Genomic DNA, 23,979 nt, shown 5'->3' with positions numbered 1-23,979 from the left:
CAATGCTCTAATGTTTTGATAAAAATTCATTGAAATGACCACCTCATGTTAGCGGAAAAGAACAGTATTGTAAATTGAAAGTTGAATTGCATTTTTTCTTCGAAATAATGTTTTTAAAATTTGATATTAAGGATATTTTATATGGTCTTTTCGTACAATTATTAGATTATATTATTACTTCCTTTATATATATAAAGGAACAAATAAAGCGACTATCTCTTTCTAGAAAATTAGAATTTCTGAAATGGGTTATTCGTATCATCCTATGATTAATGTAATTTTGCAAACCAATGAAATTGAGATAGTAAACTATATACAGTGTTTAGTCTCTATATATCCCAAATGCCTAGCTGATAAAAGTCCCAGATATATCCCCACTGCCGCGGGGTATACCACGTGAGAGGCCATGAAGCTCGAGAGACCTCGGTTGCCGAACAGTGTAAGGTCGCGTGGATCAAAGAATAGTATCTTCTGGCCGATATAGTGTTTTGGACATATATCAAGTAAACAGTGTATTGTCAAACGGGAATCAAAATTACACAACGAAATATAGTTTTATTCATGAAAAAAATTGTCAAAGATAGTACTATTGTTTCAATCACAGCTGTATGTAAAAGACAACGGAATTTCTTAAAACAAAATGAAATTTCGAAATGGACACAATATTTTCAAGTTACAATAATATTTGATTTTCAATTTAAGGTCTCTTAACATTCAAGAAAATAGTTAAGTAAAACATGTAATTCTTCTTAATAATATTAGAACTAGGTATTATCCAGAAGAACCAACCCTTAATCTTTGTGCATCTTCCAACGAAGCAGAAGCATGGTAACTTAGCACTTCTAATGTAACGCTTTGTTTGGCCATTGCTATCACAGCCTTTTCGTACCTGTTGTAAAAGACAGAAAAAGAAACATAATTAAACGAATGAATTCTCGAAAAATCTTTTCGCATACGTACGCTCCATACAAAATGCAGTTCTAACATTCTTAGGTTGATAACCGCTCATTTTCGGTTCTACTCACATGTGCGTATTGTGAATGCCCATGCCGCAGAAAATGGCGAACGCCTCGACGAAATTCTCGTCGTTCTTCGTGAAGGCGAGGTCATCGAACTTGTTGATCAGTTGAATGACGCCAATGATCTGACCCGACGAGTTCTTGATGGGCATGCAGAGAATGGTGCGATGTCTGAAACCGGTACCATCGTCCACCGAAGGGTCGAATCTTGGATCATCGTAGGCGTTCGGTATGTTCACCGTCTAAGAAAATTTAGTACGAATGCATGTCATTGCACGGGCAACCGAGCGAGAGCTAAGCTAGCAGAGAAGATGGCACAACAACAGGAAGAAATTGTCGATCAATGCTCACCTCGCCGGTCGTGGCAACGTAGCCGGTGATGCCGACGTTTATTGGGAATCGGCTCTCGAACGGACTGCGTGAGCAAAATCAAACACGTGTTAGGCAATCCCGTGGGGATTCAATCGTTTATGGTAATCGAATGAAGAAAAATAAGGACGTAATTACAAACTTCATTCACCTAGTGCGAGAATCTGAATCCTCGCCGGACAGGTCGTTCGCCTCGAAGTCGAACACGCGGGAGAAACTGCCCTTCGACGCTTTGTGCACCAAGAGAACCTGAAAAATATAGTAAACATTCAGTAAAAATTGCAAAATGTTGTTCATAAAATTTTGTTTTGACACGTTCATTGACCGAGTATTAAGAATTGAATACAAAAATTGACGAGGGCTTTTTTAGAAGTGTTTGAAGTCTTTTTACAAACTGCAAAAAATTAATTCTATTCGTAGAGTTTTTGTCTTCAATTATGTATGATTCATTAAATTCTTATTTACAATCTTTGTGACCCATACGTGGGACATGGAACTGTAAACGCGTTAATTGAACTCTTTCATGAAAATGAGGGTTGAAACATTTGAATCTTGTGACATCAAATAATCCACCAAATGTTTCAATTAATAAATTCAATACCAAATATAATTTTTACATTTCCCTTATTTTGTTTCTTTAGAGTGAGGGTGATTATTATTTATTTCAAAATGTACATTATTATTACAGCCGTACGTGAAAATTATTCGTTCTTTACGGTAGCATTTTATATAGGGTAAGGGACCCAATTACTGTGGAGGTGCCAATTAATGTGCCAATATTAATTATACTTATTTTTAAAGCATAATGCATACTAAAAAAGAGATATTAAATTTTTTCATTAGAATCAGTTAATGTATACGTTATATATCTCCTTTTTAATATTCATTATGCTCTAACCCTATACCCCTATAGTCCCTTACCCTATAATAAATTATGTCGTTCTTTCAATATCAACAACAGTAACATTTATATTTATTACTTAAGATGTCCATACTTTTTGGAGAATATCGAGTTCAACGAACCAGATGTTATGAACAGAATTAAAAACCATATATGCAAACCAAACAAAGTGCACCAAAAATGCAAAATATATAGTGCAGAGTGGAAATCTGCAAACGAAACAAACTTTCATCCACGTGTCCATTGTGTTCAATTTTTTAATAAAAATATGCACCCTCAGGAATATCCAAAATATAATAAAAAGAGTAAATCCGTTCTGCGCTATGTCGTCCATATTACCTGTACTCGCTGACATTGAATCAGGGACTGTGTGTGCGTTAGAATCCTCAACACCATATGCTCTATTGTACTTTGCTCCTCGAAAATCATCCTAGCTAAATCCAGAAGCACCTGTAACAGGGGACAAACATTTGCCATAAATTAGTAGTCCGTTTAAAGCGGATAAATTATTGTGCTATAATCAATGATCCGTGACAATATTAACACATTTACTGCGGCTAATAAATCCCACAACCGCGTGTACATTAATTCAATTATTTTAGAAACCCAATGACGAAGTTGAATTAGTAGAATTAATTAGTTCAATCGCTGCGCAAATTTCATTTTCATGCGATAATTACCCTCGACACTCGAAAAAATCCATTCGACTGTTGAGCTTTTTGCATTACACGCGTCACTGAATAACATATGCGGATCTCATGTGTTTATAAAAAACGTCGAAAGTTTTTAAAGAATTTTGAAAGAATGAAAGAATTTTAAAAATTTTTAACTTATTAAATTTATTAAGAGAAATAATCAATCATGTATGACGAAAATAAATAGGTGAGGTCTAAACCAGTGAAATATTAAAAGTATTGGCTTAACTTCACCTTAAAAATCCAGAAATTTTTTACTTTTTAGTATATAATCCTGTAAATGTTGACGAGAAAATGCCAAAAATTGAAGTTGCAAGGCGAGGAATTCACTGGTTCAAAACTTATGCGTGTTTAAAGTTGAGCGGTTACACTTTGTTCCGGGACAATTTGTCATCGCTCAACTTCAAACACGCATAACTTTTGAACCAGTGAATTCCTCGCCTTAAAACTTCGATTTTTGGCATTTTCTCGTCACGATGTACAGGGTTGTATAGTAAAAAGTTAAAAATATCTGGGTTGCCAAGGCGAAGTTTTACCAAAGAATTTGTTGCTCTCGATTTATTAAAATGATTAGGAGAAGTAATCATAGGCGAAGTTTGAAACAGTCGAAATATTTTAAAAACGTAAGAATATCAATATATTGAGAAACATTTTTATTTGACTCCTATGCCTGACAACCAATGCAAAACTTTTATTTTGCATAACATGCACGCTTCAGTAATCAATTTTTATGTAATCTGTAATCCTTGACATTACAAATTTTTATTTCGCAAATATGTAAATCCGCAGTCCAGTTACTTACCGTAGGCGATACATAAATCAGAGAAGCGCAACCACTTAAAGAAAAAACATGTAATAATCAAGATCTGGAATATTGTTTAATAATACCAAAGTTGAAACTTACGTAAAGAAGAACGGTTTAATATTCAAACTGCGCAGTGACTGTGCCAATTAAAATTGTGGAATAACGTTTCAAAAGATAAGAATGGTTTTTGTTCTACCAACCTGGTTCCTTTTTACTTCTAATTGACTTTTTTCATAGAGTTGCGCATTCCTCAGTCCGATCCCACAAAATTGCAAATAACCAGCGAAAATCTTCTCGTCTTGTACAGTAAATTGCCCCTCACCACCGAGTTTGTTGATCACTTGTGCAACACCGATGACGTCTCCGTTGCAATCCTTGATCGGCATGCACAAAAGTGCTCTGGTCCTGTATCCTGTTAACGCGTCGATTTCTCGGTTGAATCTCGAGTCCTGTAAACAAATAACATCTTTATAAAACAGTTTTCTGTAATTTTACATTATTATTACACATGTGCATCGCAAAACATCTTAAGTTATAGATAAAGATGTCAAAAGAACAAAATAATTGCAGTAATATCTAAATATACGTGGAAACTTCGGTTATTTATTAATAAAACTTTCTTGTTTCTAATCATTTTTTGATGAATCTTTAGCCAACATATTCGTGACACTTTTCTGATTAAAATGACACGAAACACGACGCAGTTTGGGTCTTATGTACTTGCTTAATCCACGAAATAGTGGAACCTCGTCTATCCGAACTAATCAGTAGAATATGAGTATTTTAATAATGGAACAGTTACCTAGCTCGAATGCTAGATTAAATCTCTATTAATTTGTACAATGAATTGTATATGGATCACTTTATACAGATGATGGAGAATTCAAATATCATCTGTCTGGTTCGGATAATCGAGGTTCCACTAAATCGTCAATTAAACAACTAAATATGATACAAATTGTATCGTGTTTGGTCTCATTTTAATAAAAAAATGTCACAAATACGTTAGTAAAAGTTTCACAAAAAAAAAAAAAAATGAAACGCAAGAAGGTTTTATCATTGTCTTCTTTGAAAACTTCTTTGAAAACAATTAAAACTATGAAATTTTGTTTACGCCGTATAGATAAGGCATAATTGTTTATGTACCGACAAGCTTCACAAGCTTCTTCCAATTCCATTGGAAAATTAGAAACGGAAGTTTACTACGGCAGAATCGCCGACTAAACGATCGTAGAATTGAAGACACGGTGTCTGCCTAAACCCATTTGACGAAGTAATATTTATTTCCGGGTCTTTAGAGTGGAAAGTTTGAATTAGATTGTCGATGGACAATTATATTGTGTAGGAACTTCGTTGCCCAGAACTTCGGTGCTCAGCTTTCAATGAACTAAGTTTAGGCCAAGCTTGATTATACTTTAACTGATCACAGGTTTTGTTTGATTAACTGAGACTAGAGCTACAGAACTTTCAGAGAACAATTAGATACGAGATGTCGATATTTCTTTAATGTCATTGAACAATCCTCTCGATTCTTGCATCGATCTTATGCTGCGTCTGTACTGTATCCAAGTTCATTTGTAAAAATATCGGATTGCAACTGATCAACTCTATTCAGAGTAATAAAACGAATTGCAAATTTTGTAAAAATAAATTACACCTTTGCTTAATTAAAAAAAAAAAACCTGCAGATCTAATTTTTTAAATGATATGGAAAAGTGGAAGTCCTGATAAATATTCGTATAGTATACAAATAAATGAGCATTGTGTACCACGAGTCTCTATTGGAAATCGATGCGTTTGTTCGTTGACGAGGTTGTAGACAATTCCGGAAAACGATGAAACGTCTGAATCATCGGAGTTAGTTTTCGAACAAACTTCAAATCAGTAATTATTTAGGGAGCACGGTAGACTGCGTCACTCTGATTCACGAGAGTCGAGGGAAACTCGAACACGCAATTAAATAAACGGAAATGGCTACATAAAGTTTATCTGCGAATTAAATATTACTGCTTTTATGACGCTCTGTCACAAAACAGTACGTATGTGTTCGCTAATAAATTCATACGTAACGACAATCGAATTGCTTGTCAAGTAATATTAATGCTTCCCCTAAATTGTTATTTTGCACGCGAGCACTTTGCCAGAATTTTTCACACAAACAATTTAGTCTGATCTGCACATATAAATGCGTTGGCAAAGTAACATAGTGCAGTAAACATTTACACAATCTGTCTTTCCCAAATTAAGGACATTTCATTGTTAGTAAAATAAGTGATTCAATATTGGAAATGAACGATTCTAGAAAATATATGTTGCAAGAAATGAACAATTTTCTCCTTTCATTCGGTTATATAATTTTTATACCTTTTGCAACTACGTTTATACGATTCTATTTCGATTTTCTTATAATTTTAAATATTCAGGTGTTCTATAATACAATTAAATTTAAAAGAAAAAACTTTACTGACGATGAGTCGCATGCTTTAAAGATTCAAGAGTTATGAATGGAGAAGGAAAAAAAGGGTTGAATATAAATTCAAAAGAGCTTTTGCAGAGCATTGTTTATGGTCAAGGTCTGTGAAACACCCTGCGCGCGTCTGCCTTCATCAAATCTCTCCTCACAGGCATATGCAGCTGCGTCATTCAGACTTCGAAAAGCATGTAATAATTAGATACGTGAATTGCATACACAAATTCATAACACTAACAGGTATTGTGCATCGCCTTGCATATATTTACTCTGCTATAAATCTTTGACAATAGGACATGGACGTCAGAGGACAAAGACCTTACTCGTACGAATTTATTAATGCAAAATGCGACAAAGGCCTTTATCCAATCAACAATATTACATACTCCTACACAACTCAAAAAATTGAATTATTTGTTAAATAGAAATTATACAAAAGTGAAGTCAAAACGTTTTAAATTTGAACGTGGATGGAAATTAAAGATTATGTAAATAAAAGGTTTTTAATATTTATAACAATCATAAAACGTATCACAGTATAATATATATATACGAAATGCTTAGACTGACAGTATTAATAATATTGAAATTTATTGTGAATTCTGTAATTTTCAAATACATTTTTTAAATGTTTTCATAATCTCTGTCTCTTTCTTTAAAAAAAAAAGGAATATTATTTCATTTTAGATTTCAGACACTTTACATACTTTAAATACTCATGTTTTTTTAATACGACCTTGGTTTAAAACATTCAAGTATGCTTTTGTTTAAAATCATAATATTGACTCAAAACTAAACAAACAGATCATTAAAATATTATTTAATTTCGTTTATACGGTCTTATCTCTCTAAAACGTATCGATCATTCTCCGCCTTCCCTGCTTAATTAACGACCTGACATTGACAGAGAAAGAAGACTCGTTAAGCGCATTATGCACTCAAGCAATGGACTCGAATGGTCAGCCATTCCTCGAATGCTTAACAAATTCAGTAAAAATTGTTTTGAGTTGTAATACTGACTTCGAGTCACGCCTTACAGTCGTCATTCTAACGCAATAACAAAATCAAGACTTTTGCAATGACTTAATACATATTTAAAACTTAAAAAATTGTTTGGAAAATTATATTTAAACAATTTTTCTTTCGATCAAAAATATTAATGAAAATAAATAAAAAATTATTGTTTAGAAAATGCAACAAATTTAATTATATACCATTAGAGGTGGTTATTTTGAAAATATTTCTTTGTAATATCATTGATGGTTGGCAAATTACAACAAAGTCTCCCCTAGTTGCGTTCGCGAAGGGTTAGATCAGGAGGTCTCGGGAAGATGAGCTAACGCTTACCTTGTAAGCGTCCGGTATGTTAACAGGTTCTCCGCTTTCGGCTACGTAGCCGACAATCCCGGTGCCCCAGGGAATTTTGATCTCGTCCTTCTTCTCCATCTCGAGTAGCGTGGATCTCGAGCAGACGTCGAATAGCTTCGAGACTAAACATCTGTTCCTCGAGTAGTATCCCGTTTCGCGTTGCTCCGTGCTCCTGTTGTCCGTTTTGCCGGTGCCAACCACTGCGGAAGGATTCTGCACCGACGAGGTGTCGTGATTTTGCGACAAGGGCATGCAACCGCCACCTTTCTCGCCTTGCACGAGGAACAGGGAGCCCCGGTCCGCGTGTAACAAGGTGCTCACGTTCTGGAGGATCTTGTGGCACAAGGACCTCACATCCAACTCGTTACAGATGTCCTTGACCTACGGTTGAATCGATCGTCGTCAATTATACCTCGGCCACGGGCCCCGACGAGTCCTCATACAGAGACCAAAGTGCACGGACGAGGGCGTGCTCGTAATTGAAATGGTTACAAATTACATACTACCTAGAAATCTCTCCGGTACGCTCCCCTCTACTGCGCGTGTCGGATCCATCGAGAAAAATATTATTGTTACGGTACCCTTTTACTTTCTTAGAAGCCTCTTAACGAGCCACATATATTCGGTAACGATAGAAAAATCGGTTTCAAATTATAGCTTGCCTTTTCGATGGTGACCCCGGGGATTTTTCATTCGAGGTTATGAGGGAGGAACTTGTGGGAAATATCGAGGACATTGATCGAAGGAAATTCTTGGCAATTGTTTGGGATTCTGTTGCCTATGGAAATATCGAAGAGATTAGTCAACCGATTTCGAGGAAATTCTTTGCAATTGTTCCGGCAGACTATTATCTATTTTTTGGCATAAGACTTGTTGCGATCCATAGCCTAAATTTTTTCTGCATCGGGGAGCATTCCAGTACTATGTACTACGTACAGTTCGTACTACAGCTATTTTACTACGCTCATTTTAAAATATATATTTTCAAATATTTCTTATAGACCCATTAGAGTCTGTCTGATATTCCTAATGTAACAATTTATTCATTCGATTTAATCCATAGAAATTGAGTGATTAAACTACGATTTTAATACTCGAGATCAAAATAGCTTCGAGCTCCGTCGTCAGAGGGTTAATAAAACATATTTGCGAATGAAACGTATTTAAAATCGTTCAAGTTGTTCAGTTTGACCTAATTCGAGGCAAGCATAATTTAAAGCAAATACTTTAGCTTGACATCTTTAAGAAATTCTTCTCTTTCACCTGTGCTAATTTTGTATAATTATCCATGCACTGGAGGATTAAACGGAGTCGCTGGAATATCTCGTAAACAATTAAAAATATGAAAAAATTGTTGATATAAAAGAAATTTGGTGTAAGGAGGATTAAGTAGATCACGTGGTAATAATTAGCACAGAGATCAGGTATAAGCCATGTTTGTTTAGAAACCAACATTTTAATATCTTACTAGGACGGAGGTCACCTTAATTAGGGATTAAGGAATTACTTTTGCACACAAACTTTTTTATACTCTCCATAGATTAACAGATCACGCCACAAAGTTTGAAACTTGTACGTTGACTTTGAACAAATCAGTTTCGTTTTAAAGAATTTCCAAAAGCACATCTACATCAACATTGACCCCTTTACGTGAAAAACGTCTCAGATACGTCATAGGTTTCATACGACATTGTACACATTGAAATAAAATATTGCTTAAACATAAATAAAAAAAGTTTCATGAGCGGAACCGCTGGATGACAGTAAAAGCACGATGTCGATAATGTAGATTGGCAAACGTGATCAGGCCGGTCTGACCTCCCCCCCCCCCCTCCAACGATCTAATCCCAACCAACTTGGATAACATCTTCTCTTTGAGATCCCTTATATAATTTACTACATTTTAATTACTGTTCGATGACTTCTCGTCCCAGAACAAAGGTAAAAAATTTATAATCGCTCAACTTTAAACACACATGACTTTCGAATCAGTGAATTCCTCGCATTAAAACTTCGATTTTCGGCCTTTTCACGCCAGGATCTACAAGATTATATAAAAAAAAGTTGAAAATTTCTGGGTTGCCAAGGTGAAGTTAAGCCGCGACAATCGTACTTTAATGCATTTGAATACAAGTGTTCATACATATCGTATCGTATCAGAACGGACGCATACCGGCATCGGTTCAGCTGTCCGACATTCTCACGAGGAAACGAAAACAAGAAAAATAAAAAGGAATAAAGAACCGCAACCGTGTCTGTGCGGATAGTATATGTAAATCGATGTTTAATCTACAAATCCGAGCAACGTTCCGTAGATGAAGAAAAAGAAGAAGGGACAGTACCAATTCGAAAATGAGATCCTTCTCGTCAAGGTGTCTCAGTTCGTGCCTGGATCTTCTCTGTGGTCTGTTCGAGTTTCCGGAACCGACTGGCTGGCTTCCTGGCTGGCCAGAATCCCCGGGTGTGACGCTCAAAAAGGTGGGCGTCCCGTCGATCGTGTTGACGATCGGTTTCAGCAAACCGCCACGCTCGAACTCGTGGGCAGAGATCTTACGAACGGGGGTTGTGGCACCCGAACCCCCGGATCCGCCGCGACCGGAAGACGATGTACCACCCGCATGGATCGGACTCGACAACTCCACACAGCTGCTCGACGAGGACGTCGGCGTCGCGTGTGAGACCAGCCACATGTCCACGGTTTGCCTCGTGACTTTCCTGTCGATACATAGAGCACAGTATTTCATCAGTAAACAAGTTTCGACGGATTGATAATACTGTAATGGGTCGATACGTGTGAAAACAACCGTACTGTCGGCTGCATCGTGGCCAGACATTATTCTTTGATCTCTTCCTGCTGGCGTCGAGCGCGGAAATGAACAACGAGTAAAAAAAACCATCGACACACCAGCGCGGCGTGTCGGTGAGACAATACTAATTCAGCGACGAAACTTTGCCGCAATTTTTCTGTGGAACTTTCGCTAACATATTTGTGACATTTTTCTGATTAAAACGAGTCCCCGCATGACATAGTTCGGCGCACGGTTGCTTGTTCAATTCACGATACAGTGGCATCTCGGTTATCCGAACTAATCGTTGGAATTGATCTAAACTTTTACTGATATTTTGTTAAAATTGTGTTCTTTATGGATCGCTTCAGGTTGAATTGTTTGTATTTGGATAATGAAGAACTTTAATATCACTGGTTCGGATAATCGAGGTTCCACTAAATCCATATGATCCAAGTTGTGTCATGTTTGGACTCGTTGTAATAGAAATTATGCCACGAATACGTTGATAAAGGTTTCGTAAAAGAATAAATGAAACTAAAAAAATTGTATGGGAAGATAACAGTTCATAAAGAAAGAGTTTAATTAAATCTTTTGAATACCTAAAAAATTAGGTATCTTTATTTTTCATACGAAAATAATACGTTTTATGGTAAATGAGTCCAACAAATGGCAGTATGATAGCGTGACTGTTTAAGTAAATTATTTTAGTAAGAGTATACAATATAGTCCAATCTAGTCTTTCTCCAATTTAGTCAATATTATTTTCTGGTCACGTGTCAATTAAAAATATTATCATTTCTGAACCGTTGAATGAACTTATTTTTGTATTTACACGAGGCCTTGTGAATTTTCATTCCATACTTTATACATATATTTTATATTTTAGAACTGCATACAATTCATACTACTTTACTGAAACTATTTTCCAAGACCATTTTACATATTCGTCTATTTTACTGGTGCTCCTAATTATTTATTCGATCTTTCTAGCATACATCTGCAAACACAACTAATGAAATATTCGCTAAAAGAAAGTTCCAAGTAATCCAGGAATCTTAAGAACATACAATCTCGCCTAATTTGGTTCAAGTAAAATCGGACCTATGAACGTTCTAGGAAATTACTGTCGTTCGACTGAAACGAAATAACGTAGGATTAGATTTAATTAAAATACTTCTACACGTACGTGTAGAATTAACAAAGCTGTTCTTTGTCCAATGTAGATATCGATTCACTCTAATGAACTTCGTGCTGTTTCTAGCAAAATTTAGACCGGTTAACTCTTAACTACATCCAGCGTATCATTCCCTTAAAAACGATGAATTTACATAATAATCTTCAATAGAAGACTTTTATTTGAATTCCAGATTTTTATAAAATAATTTGTAACAAATCTCACCGTCTAAGTCAAACTATTATTTATGAAAAAACATCATTTTCATAATAAAAATGCTGAAACCTTTAAAATCTTATAAAGTATTTCGTTGTGATTAGTCAGAGAAAATCACTTACGGTATTAAATATTTTCGAAAGATAAATAGCATAATGTTCTTTTGATAAAGTTATACGAGCAGCTGGCTTCAGTTTGGGTTCACATGAAATCCTGCGTCCCAATAGACGTTAGCGCGCTTCATGGTCTCTAAAGTTCCTTTACAGCACCGACGGAAGCCCCGTTTCGTTTAGCCCACGAATTTTCACTCGAGAATTCTCTATCCGATTGTTATTTGACGTTCTATCCGAGGCACGGCGCACCGGCCATGCACTTTGAGCCGTTTGTTCCTCGCAGTTTGATCGCTATTGACTTTTCCGCACGAGCGAGCAATCGCATAAAGTCCTGTTGATAGTCGCGGCTGCGCATCTTTGGGAAAGGTGAACCTCTGAACAAGGGTATCTGGTTCCAATTTTCAAACCAGACCTTGCTTTGATGCGAGCGACCCTTGGCAGAATACCTAATTGCCACGGTCAACATCGACGGAAATTTTCCGGATGACATAATCACAGGAAAATGGTCTCCGTGGAATGATAGTCGAAAAGAACTATCGTCTGAATACGACGAAAGAGGCCGGCACAACGTTGAAGCAGTTTTGTCAATTTTTTAAACTCATTTTCAAACATGATTGTCACAGAAAATTGACGTTCACGTGAAAAATTTAAATATTGCGAAAATGTAAAGAAAATTCGACTTTTAAATAAAATACTCTGCAACCAATTCTTTTTATCGCTAAAATTATTTGTTTCGGTAACAGACTTCATAATTCGAATATTTTGTTGAATATATCACATTTTATAAAGACACGTAAGAAAAGTAGGATTTTAAGAACAACCAAAAAGAACTTTGATATTTTTTGAGGATATTAAAAATATATTGAAAAACAGATGTTTATTTCAAATGAAGTAATGGTTTCAAGTAGTTTGACACTGTTCGAGAAGGATGTTAAAAATATATAAGGAAAATGTCGTTCGCATTAAATAAGTAAAAACATATTCAAGTCTTGAAAATAATCCCCATAATTTTCTACACATAGTGTTACACCAGAACCCAGTAAAAATGTTCAATATAATGCAAAGTTAGAAATAATTCGTTGTACGAATAAATTTGTACACCTAATAAATAGCTGATTGCGTGAAATTGCATGGAAAAAATTCATTTCTACTGTTCTACTAAAATTATGCTGAATCATAAATATTTGTTATAAATACCCTGCGGATCCTCATGCAAAATAAAAGTTTTCGTCATCGATTGCAACAAGTTAGATAACAATTTCTTTTATAAATGATTTTTGGCGTGTTGGAAATAATGTATAGATATTCCTAAATTCTTCTAATTCTTCCAAGTCTTCCACTCATTTTCGCCATAAATGCAGAAAATCCGCAGTCTAATTACAAATCCATGCACTATGAGTATTGTCCGTGCCTCACAAGAAGTCTCGCGAGAGGGCACAAGGGCAAAGTGGGCCCTCGCTCGCTCCGCCTACCCCCACTGTTGACGCTCCAGTAGTCCAATGCTTAGGCTCTGACGTCACACGCTACATAGTATGTGTCACTTTGACCAATCAGCCTCGTATTCCTTTCACGGGACTTCTTGTGCGGCACCGCACAGTACATCTATTTCGGGTATGGAAATGTTGTTGTGGCTAGAAAGGCAGGGGGTAAAGCAAGAAATGGTAGTTTTAGCGGGACGGTTCGATGGAAGTGGTAGAACTGTGTTTTATAGTACCTGAGGAAGTAATCGTTGACGAAATCTGGATGTTCGTCGAGCCAGGCTTCCATGCGGGCGTACTCCGGGTCGTACATGGCCGAAGTTGAGGAATAAAAACCGCCGGTGGATTTTCCATCTTGCACCTGTTGCAGTGCGCCCTGACCTGCCATAACGCTCTGCACCCCTTGCACCCCTTGTACACAAGGCGCTGCCGTCTCCGCCGTCATCCTCGGCTCCTCGATGCTCCGCAAGTGCAGGCCTACTTGACAGACAATTAACTCGTCATTACACAGTTCATTCATTCGTCTATCTATTCATCTATATCATCGTTACTGGATACTCGAACAAGTCTCTGTCGTTCTTTTGGCAAATAACAGTCCTCCGTTTGAATCGGAAAATAGAGAATATTTTCTTCAAAGTATTTTCCATCGTTACCTAGAACCTTTTTCCCACTTTTCACTCAATAAGTGCGATAGAAGACATTTGGTTCGAGCGAAGTACAGTGTTTTCTCGATACGCGCCTATCCAGGGACATATATCGGCTAGAAGATACTATTCTTTGATACACTGCCGAACTTAGAAAAGGCGACGGAGACCACTCGAGATTTAGGACCCCTCACAGGATATATCCACGGCAGTGGAGATAGTTCTAGGACTTTTATCGGCTAGATATTTGGGACATATATCGAGAAAAGACTGTAATCAAACGATCAAGCTTCTATTATATCTTCAGAGAACTGAAGTAAGAGCAATAAATACAATAAAATGGAAATATGGAGTGAAATATTTATTTAAACATACGTTTCATAAACTTAAATTATTCATTCAAAAGAAAACAATTCCACTTCTATAATACAATCGGGGTACTTGCAACTCGTTGTCAGAATGATTACGACAGTGCTTGCTTTGATCGATAGGTTTTATTGTAATGGTTAACGCTGCAATTACAAGTCAGACACACTTCACCAACCTCTTATAATTTGAAGATATGTAACAATAATAAAGATACAGCACAATTGATGGTAAACCGTCGGTGACCCAGAAAATTGAAAAAGAAAACGAGCTTACCCATCGTTTCGACCCCAAATAGAACTTTATCTCCTCGCATTTCTCTGCATCCACAATGGACGAAGAGTAGTGACAACGGTGACGAGGCCATTGAAAAGTTTAAAAAAGTCGGGCGCACGCCGGATCTTTCGAAGATAATGATGTTTTTGTTTCTCGGAAGCTCTGTTCAAAACAACTTCGTACGTCGTATACCAGCTTATAAATTTTACGCGCAGTAAATAGCACGTGGATAATACAAGGAGTAAAATTCAGGTTCACGAATAATTCGTTGCATTATCATCTACTACCCCACTCGTGGAATAATGCGGTCGTAAACCACCCCCTTACAAGCCACCCTTAACGATAGACGTACTCGGCTCCTGGAGTTAAGGACGATAGCTGGGTTTATGGTTCGGGCGTGACTTTTCCGTTATTTTTGAAGTTGAATATTCCTCCGCATGAACATCGTATTCATTTACCGTTTCATAGTTATTAGATCTTCGTAACATTTATAGCAAACGGTATTAAATAAAGTTCGACAACACACAAACTTTAATCAATTTCAAATGCAAATTTAAGAGAGCCCCGTGGCGAGGGAAAATATTTATCGAAGTAATAAGAATTCAACCGAATATTTTATCGATTAAACAACTTGCACGACGATTTATAACCTGTCAGTTATGTTCTTAGCGTGTTCTGAAACTAAATTGAGGTGTTGCAGATTTATATGAAGATTGGATTGGTGTCAGATTCTTAAAAAATGAAAAGTTATTCTCCTTTAAAGAGTGCTCGAGTTAAATAAAAAATGTTATCGGCTTAAACTAAAATAGCTATTCTGTTTTGAAAAGTGTCCGAATTAAACCAAAATGTTATTGGCTCTTAAAGAGTGTCTGAAATAAACTAAAGCAGCTACAGCGGTTTCTCTATATATGTCGCCGTGGGCTGGACGATAAACGTCACGGAGTTATCCCCACTGCCGCGAAGCTCGAGAGGCCTCGGACGCCGAGGAGTGTAAACACAACACAGCTCGGGTATGTGTCCTGGACGATACACGACGCTGGCAAGACCCGTGTTGTTGGCATAAATCGAGAATTCACTGTATTCTCTTTCGAAGAGTGTCCGATTGATGAAAGTCGTCGCACGCTGATTGGTTTTCGAAAGGCAGACACGTAACGCGACATCTAGTTAAAAAGTGAAAAAAAGTAGTGCGCACTCGCGCGTACAAATCGTCGAACAATTCCACAAGAAACCGTGCCGTCGAAAAGAAGCAAAAGAACGGAAGACAAAACGTGCTGAAGCACGTGCGCAGCTGCGTACCTCGTGGATCGGGCCTCGCAGTTAGTGCAGTCGGCGAGACACATAGGTGTTCCGAGTCGCTCGCTATACTCTCACGGATGAGCGATATAAAAGCTTTGAGAGGCTCTCAGCCACCACTCTTTGATAAACAACCGAGCGGGCCGCCGCGCCGTAAACCGTCCGCTCGAAAGTCGCAAGCAATCGTAAACGCGCAGCTTTCGGAACCGATAGAACACAGACAAAAAGTGCTCTACTTAATAATGATATCTGCAGCGGGCGACGTGACTCACTCGCAGAACTCGTGCTAACTAGTCCGGGACACGAACGTTGACAGCGATCGACATTTTTCTGATTCAAATGATCTAACTATCTTAATTCACACAGACGCTCTTTTGGTCTTTCAATTAATATTTATTTTACTCCCGGACGGATACTGTTGCATTAATTTGTAGCTTCAAAATATCAATTTATAAACCAGAGCTAAATCATGCGCGTCTTACGCATTTTTAACCCTTCGACGGCGGTTGTTGGGTCCATTTTGACCAAGAGTTATAAACGTTCTATCTAAATTCTAATCTTCTCGCGGTTAATTGAAATTGTTAGACAGTTACACTTTTCCCTGACAGTTAGATGAAATTGTTAGCTACTTGCTATGTCACTTGCAAGCAACGACTTGCAAATGAAAATAGCTGTATACACACATACAGGCTTTTATAGGACCGATCCGAAAAATTCCGACGAACATGAAGCAGAAAATTACGATCTCTCCCCGGCAGCGATAAATTCTTCATCGGAAGGAAAAGGAAGAAGGAAAAGATACGGTATCGTTGTTGGCGGCTCGCGCCGCAGTAATTAGGAGACGTTGACATAGTTTTTCATTGTGTTTCTCGAACAAAGACGCGAACAGGAATTTCGTGAATACGATGCTCGCTGCACTATTCATGGGTAACACGAGGTAACCATCTTCCACGTTTCGCCGATCACGAAAAACCATTATACGGACCTTACTTGAATTACAGTGGCCCGCGACTCTATTCGAACAGCTATTAAACCAGAATAGCTTTTTTAAAATTGGACCGAACGACTTTTCTTTAATAACTAGAAGCATTGGTTTACCGAATGACACGCAAAAAGGATTTTGAAAAAATTGCGATTACCGGCTCGAATAAGTTAGTTTTAAAAAGTGCCTTTTTCTATTTTTTCATGTATTCCTACCAATTGCAATTTTTAAGTAGATTATTGCTCGTGTAGAAAATCTAGTTTGTTTCAATGGGTAATAAATTTAAAATAGCCACTTCTTGTGGCTTGATAAAGATAATGAATTAAAGTTGTGTTTTATTAGGAGAAACTCATGTTATATAAGGGCAAACAGTGATAAAATATGTGGGAAAGTATAATTGAGATGAACAGGTAATAATTAATAGACAGTTTTTAAATTTGCCTTAAAGCAGTCGTTGCTCAATTGCTATTATAATTGCTACTAATTTTCATTCTTCGAAGAAATATCATAGCGATACGATGTAACCATGAATAATATAACAAAGGTACATGCTTGCAAAACTTTACATACCACGCGGTATGAATAAATTATAAATGCAAACGTCTTTCTTATAACACGAAATATCAGTACATATTACAATTTATCAGTATTTTGCATTCTAACGCGTAGTTTGCATGTGCAAATTTAAACAATGAGTCAATATTGTGAAGGAAATGTTAAGGGGTACCAGTTTTCCATGTACTTTTTAAACAAATGTATTTTACTGAAAGCCATTTAAATAAGCACACTCCAAAAACACTCAACTCTGTAACTTGCGTCTTCTGTGCAGTTGCATATGACATATTATTATAATTACCATTAAATTGTGGATTTTAATGTAGAATAAAAATTTGTCCAACTGTTAGAAACAGAAGTTAAATAAAAATGCAATTTCTCTTGTTACAGTTTCAATAGATCGGGAATAGTCTTTTCTTTTTGCCGGAAATGCATAAAATCTGCAGCCTAATTTCTGCTGATTGATTTCCAAGATTATTTGTTTTTATTTTTAAAGTTGCATCAACCTCAAAAGGGTCATTAGCAACCACAAGTTTGTTACACGAGTGGTCGTTTTTTAAGATTAGGTTAATTAATTTTCTGTGTTTCAAGAAATTGATTAGGTTTTCGCAGGGATTTTCAAGATTGCTGGAACTTCCAAATCGAATGAAATCAGTTTTTTTGCCAGTGATTTTGGGAAGTTCTCAAGATCTTTTTAATGGCTAACGAGAAGGGAACACGTTTGACCAGGTTTTTCGATGCTGTAGTTCAGTAGAAACTTTTAACGAAATCCGGTGTTCGTCACTTCAACATGGTCCCTCGTGAGAAATAAAAGGGGAACCTTGAAACAAGCCACCCTTTCTCGATGGACCCGATTCCGTGTCACGTATTGTACACGTAGGACATCATAGTGTTCCTGATGCTACGTGACTATGGAGGCTACACCGTTTCCGTAATGTTACTGCATCGTCAGTCTTCATTTTCACGATCAGGATTATGACTGTGTTTCACGTAACAACTCGGGGAACAGCGGGTTCAAACAAACTATTGTTACCTGGGCTTTATTTTCCTTTAACATGGCGCCGGTCGAACCGTAACGATCTCGCAAGATCTAAGTAACATTTTCAGCAAAACGAGAAATGCGAAGACTTGGTGAATGTCAAACTTCTGGCATATTCAAATAGTACAACGTTAGGATAAAATTTCTTACAATTTTTATAGTATTCGAAATTATAAACAAAATAAAATTTAATATCAACCTAACGGAGTTAGCGCTACAGTAACTTTTCCAATTAAAAAATTAAATTGCGAGTTTGGTCAAGTTATTATGCCATTAAGTGATCATTTTTCTGTTGAAGATCCTTTTTTCTATAGTTATATTGCTTATTCCCCGTAACGTGTTAATTTTTCTCTGTGGAAGATCGTTTTTTCTAGTCATAGATTTTTTATCTCGAAAGTAGTCGACATAATTGTAGGAAAAATATACAGCTCAATTGCACAAGCCATTAAGGCTAATACGGTAATTAATTTCGTGACCTATAACGAGATGTCCTTCAGATAATCTTAAGCAGGAAACATATCTCATTCCTTTGGCAGCCGAATCTGCATACATGAAAAATAGGTCTTGCGTTTCATTTCAGAGGACTGGATCTCCCGAGAGCCAATTAACGAACTTAATTGTGGGCTGAGTCCTCACTTGCTCATAAATCATTCAATTCTTTCTTTTTTTTTTTATCAATCAGAACTGTCCAAACCATCGACTAACCAACGAACCTTTGTTATTGCGATATAAAAAAAAGCACATAAAACGTAATTAATCGAGCAGAAAATTTTTGTTTCAATCTCACTTTCTCGTGCTCTAATTTCGCTTTCGACTGACATCAATTTTTCTCTTGCCATGCAAGACTATTTCTCTCGTTACGTTCTGCCAATTTTTATTGTATCAAAACGTTAATTTACTTTGACCTTACTGCCGCTTTTGGTACAAAATGTTTAATCAACATTGTGATCATGAATTCTGAGAAAATGGTTTATACGGTCATTAAAAATGAATAAGGAAAGTATACGTATACTCGCATAGATAAAAAGTAAGAAGATAAGAATAGGAATATATAATTAATAAAACAATGCAAAAAAAATCGTGTATTAAGTTTTAGGGGGTCGTTGCAAAGGGGATGCATTTTCGAGAAGAAACATCTTAGAAAAAGATGACCGATGCACTCTTTTTTTGACAAAATGATATTAGCTTGAACATCGAGAATTTTTCAAAAATCAAAGATTCAGCGATCAAATACTTTTCAGTGTCACAGTATGATATCAACTTTCCAACTGTATCATCACTTACAAGACAACCTGTACATTTTTTATACGTAAAGTAATAATAAATCTGCATCAGAACTGTCTAGAGCCGTAAAACATCTAATTTTTGATTGACAGACGAGACGTTTCCCCGTGGGAAGTTTCCATCTGTCAAATGATAGTTAGTTCCGGAAGACGAGAGGAATCCCGTGTACCTGAAGTGTGTCATGCTGATTTTGCCCCGAAGGTGCCTTTAGAGTTCCAAAGACACTCATCCCCTCCCTTTCCACCTGGCAGCCATTTTGCTGGCACAAGTCCACTGAAAATTGCATCGATTAGATCCTCAACTATCAGAACATACCATAATTCATGTATCATTTCTTATCATGCTTCGTGTATGTTTCACATACAAACTTTGTATATCTTTTAACAAGTATTTCCTGATATATTGATAACACTATACATTGTATATTCAGAACGATATTTCCAATTCTAGAAAAGTCAAAGTACGAGTGTAAAACTAAATTCATTTTTAGCGTTAAAACTTCCACGAATATTGCCGCGACACTCTGCCGAATAAAATGTTACTAAACACGATGCAATTTGGATCGTAGTTACTTGTTTAATCCGCGCTTTAACGGAACCTCTGTTATCCGAACTAATCAGTGGAATATAAATGTTCGAATAATGAAACGGCTATCTCGCTCTAATTCCAGATTAAATCTAGAATAAATTGTGACTGCTTCAGAGTGAACTGTTTTCAGTAGAACAATGCAGAATTCAGATATTGTTTCAGATAATCGACGTTCTACCGAATCGTGTTTTGTACAAGCAAATAAGCCCCGAATTACGTCATGTTTGGACTCATTTCAATCAGGAAGATGTAATGGTAAACGTTTCGTTAAAATATAATATTTTAAATTTAGTTTTAAGGTTAGTATTTTAAAGTTAGTATTAACAGACACGTGAAAAAGAAAGCAGTTGCAGTAACGCGAAAGTAATTGGGCCAACGAACCAATATTTACTGTCACCGCAGAAGAGTATTGCTGACGCGATGAATAAAGAAATGCCACTACAGTTTCATGGCGACTTTAGGTTCGTTAACAAAAAGTACTTTAAATTCAAATTGCTCTCCGGCTGAAAAGTTTACCACCGAAAAGTTAGGATACGCTCGCTAACGAGATCGTTGGAGTTTTAAGCACCCTGGAATTTCGGTACTCGTTATAACACATTAAAGACTTGTTTTATGCGATTTTTCACGTTCACCATGCGGGCCTCGTGGAAATGCGCAAAACTCGGCAGGATGGTTCGCGGGTTGCATCTTACGCAGAAAGGGGCATCCGGCAGAGGAAAAAGCGAGATGACACGACTCGTTTTCCTGTCAAACAGCCATATAAATGCAATGATACGTCCGCGAGGCGCAATTACAATTGCAGTTTCAACAAACTGCACCTTTCCTTTCAAACGTGAAACTTTATAGTTCGTGCTGTTACTGCGATTTTAAATGATCGGGGAAGCGAACGATCGCCTGAGCAATGAATGTCTTGCAAAATACTTCGACGTCGTATAAAACATGTATTTTACAATTTATTGTTCATAATAATAATTCCGAACGTTTCATGAATTACTGAAACTCCGTACTTCTGAATGTTGGGAATGTTTTACTGAGAATACTATTCTTTTTGCACGTGTGTTATTCAACTGCCTCGTGCATCAATTTTATTATAACAAATGTAAGATTATAAATTATTTCAATATATTATAATAATTTAATAATTACAAGTTTTGTAATCCAAGTTTTGTAAAAGGAAAATGTTAAAAATTGTGAGTGGACCTAATTTTTGACCAGGGACTGTATCCAATCATGCTCTTCAATTTTCCTCAATTTCAAACAAAATTGAAGAAAAAAAGAAATGAAACCAGAAAAACCACTATTTTAATGTAACGAGTGCAGTATTGTAAGAAATAGCATGGTAATGGTTAAAATTACATTTGCCAATGTTTATATCCCATTTATTTCACATGCAGGCGATAATGAGGCATTGTTGGGAACGGGTGTCCCGAAAAATGAGATTCGTTAGGAATAATCTAGTGAAGAGTCCGTCTGAGCTTACTTCATATATACCGTATAAGGTAATGCAGTTATTCTCGAAGTAGCTCTGATACGCTCTAGCCCCGAGAGAGCAATTTATACAATAATGTTATTCCTGGAATTTTCATACTGCTGACAATGAATATACGTTGCTAGAACCTCTTGCGGGTGACTGCCGAAACTTAGCTGGTTAGGTTTAATATTTTGGATTTATGAGAATTAGTCTGCTTATCCGCAGTAGCCATCTATGGTGCATAGAAATTTTAAAAGTAAAATACAGACTTGACTGGAAACTTATATTTCATTTTTAATTTACATACGATACAATTATATTAGATCTTCACTTGTTTACATTTTCATGCAAATATGTACACGTATAATTTAGCAGTCCGCTAATAGCATCTGCAAACTTTGTTATAGCTTGTAAGTATGAGATTGATTTCCTTTCTGGTAACATTCTGTAATTATACTGAACAATCGGCCCATAATAGCCGGACTGTGTGCATTTGGAAATTCAGACTTTGATAAATTAATTAACAAAAACAGAAGTTAAATGGAAATTTGCTTCTCGTATGATGAGTTCTGTACTGCGAAAATAATTCGATAACCACTCTAAATTATTGTAAAATTGTTTTCTCTATAATGTTGCATTCATTTGCAAATTATTGTACTTATACGCATAAAATTCATATTACATATAAATAACGAATAATTAATACTAGTAATCTGTGACTGTTAAGCTCTCACCTTGAAATGTTTGTTGCTCATAGCAACGTTAAAGCTCATTCATTAAAGTTTCATTAGAGGCTCAGATAAACAAGTTGAAAAAACTGACTTTTACTATTTTCTTCGCAACTCCGACTCATAGCAATTTATTCAAAATTTCGCTTACCCGCCATTTAATACACAAATCCTTCTAATGTGTCAAGAAATCTCCACTCATTCGGTTCAATTTTAAGAAAATTATGCGATTTTTAAATGTGATCGAATACTTTTTGCCACGGGTTATAGTACGAAAGGCGTTCGAATACGTTTGTAAGTCGCTGATAGTGCGCGTTTATATTAAATGTATTGTAACTATTGCGTGCGTGGTCAAATTATTTCCAAATTTTAGTAACATCATCTCCAGCCTTCCCCCACACTATAACAGGGCGGCTCACCTAAGACAAGCCACCCGAATGACTTCTACACTTTCTGAGAAAGGAAGAAATGTTTCCGACGAGAGTCGTTTGGTTTCGAGGGGCCCATTATGTGATACATATACATAACTTCTTTTCAGATACAGGTGCTTAGGAGATTTGAAGGTCAACTTAGTTTTTTTTAATGGAACCACATACTTTTAAACTCCTACGATTGTGGCCCTTCTCGAGATAATTTCAACGATATAGTCATTCAAAGTCGTTCAAGGTCGTTCAAGGTCATTTAAGGGCATAAGCATAAAAAGGATGAAAAGTATAAATTCACTGTGAATGCTTATGACGTAGGCTGGGTTGTATGGTGGGTTGACTCGGGTGACTCACGTGTCGTTTTAAACAAATTCGTTTAACACGGATACGAATGTTTCAAGCGCAACCGTTCGACTACTTTCGTCAACCACCGTATTTTCGCAAGCTGTAGAGCGGTGCAGAAAGTTCGATCCAGCTGGAAAAGTTCACGAACTCCGCGAATAGAAGGGAAGAGAGAAAGAGAAAAAGAGAGAGAGAGAGAGAGAGAGAGAGAGAGAGAGAGAGAGAGAGAGAGAGAGAGAGAGAAAAGAGGACGTGAATTACGCCGATGCCTCGGCTCAGCCCGATACAAAGACCGTGGAAGTTTATTACTGTCACGACAACCCCCTCACGGTGTAATCGGGATCCAGGGCTCGACGTTGCGGAGAATCATGAAGCGTGCTAACTCATCCGTTATGAGACCGGTCGTTCAACACTGAATTAGCATGGGACTTTTTGCAGAGCGGAGACACACCAGCCACGTAGGAATTTTACCCGGTAAGCTGTACCCGTATTTTTCCATGAGCTTCGACGGCCGCGCTGGCGGTACACACAATGTCGGCAAACTCCGTTCTATCGCATTTACAACCGGCGTCGAATCGCCGATAAACTA

General features: G+C 36.8%; 1 protein-coding gene across 7 annotated transcripts in view; it reads right to left on the bottom strand.

Annotated features, from left to right (window-relative positions):
- Positions 1-23,979, bottom strand: part of LOC143365642 (dual 3',5'-cyclic-AMP and -GMP phosphodiesterase 11) — a 173,672-nt gene that overhangs the window by 4,011 nt on the left and 145,682 nt on the right. For 5 of the 7 annotated variants that reach the window (XM_076805996.1, XM_076806000.1, XM_076805995.1 and 2 more), the window contains 9 exons: positions 13,634-13,874; positions 9,970-10,342; positions 7,607-8,008; positions 3,990-4,238; positions 2,629-2,739; positions 1,540-1,637; positions 1,371-1,434; positions 1,026-1,261; positions 790-889 (listed from right to left, as the gene is read on the bottom strand). In XM_076805996.1, coding sequence (XP_076662111.1) covers positions 790-889; positions 1,026-1,261; positions 1,371-1,434; positions 1,540-1,637; positions 2,629-2,739; positions 3,990-4,238; positions 7,607-8,008; positions 9,970-10,342; positions 13,634-13,874 — 1,874 coding nt within the window. Of the gene's footprint in view, positions 1-789; positions 890-1,025; positions 1,262-1,370; positions 1,435-1,539; positions 1,638-2,628; positions 2,740-3,989; positions 4,239-7,606; positions 8,009-9,969; positions 10,343-13,633; positions 13,878-23,979 lie in introns of all 7 variants that reach the window. The other 2 variants (XM_076806001.1, XM_076805997.1) reach the window with 1 other exon arrangement.

Source organism: Halictus rubicundus, chromosome 2 (assembly GCF_050948215.1).
Source record: "Halictus rubicundus isolate RS-2024b chromosome 2, iyHalRubi1_principal, whole genome shotgun sequence".
Classification (NCBI taxonomy): domain Eukaryota; kingdom Metazoa; phylum Arthropoda; class Insecta; order Hymenoptera; family Halictidae; genus Halictus; species Halictus rubicundus.
Note: the sequence above shows the minus strand (reverse complement) of the source record. Positions and strands in the feature narration are given on the sequence as shown.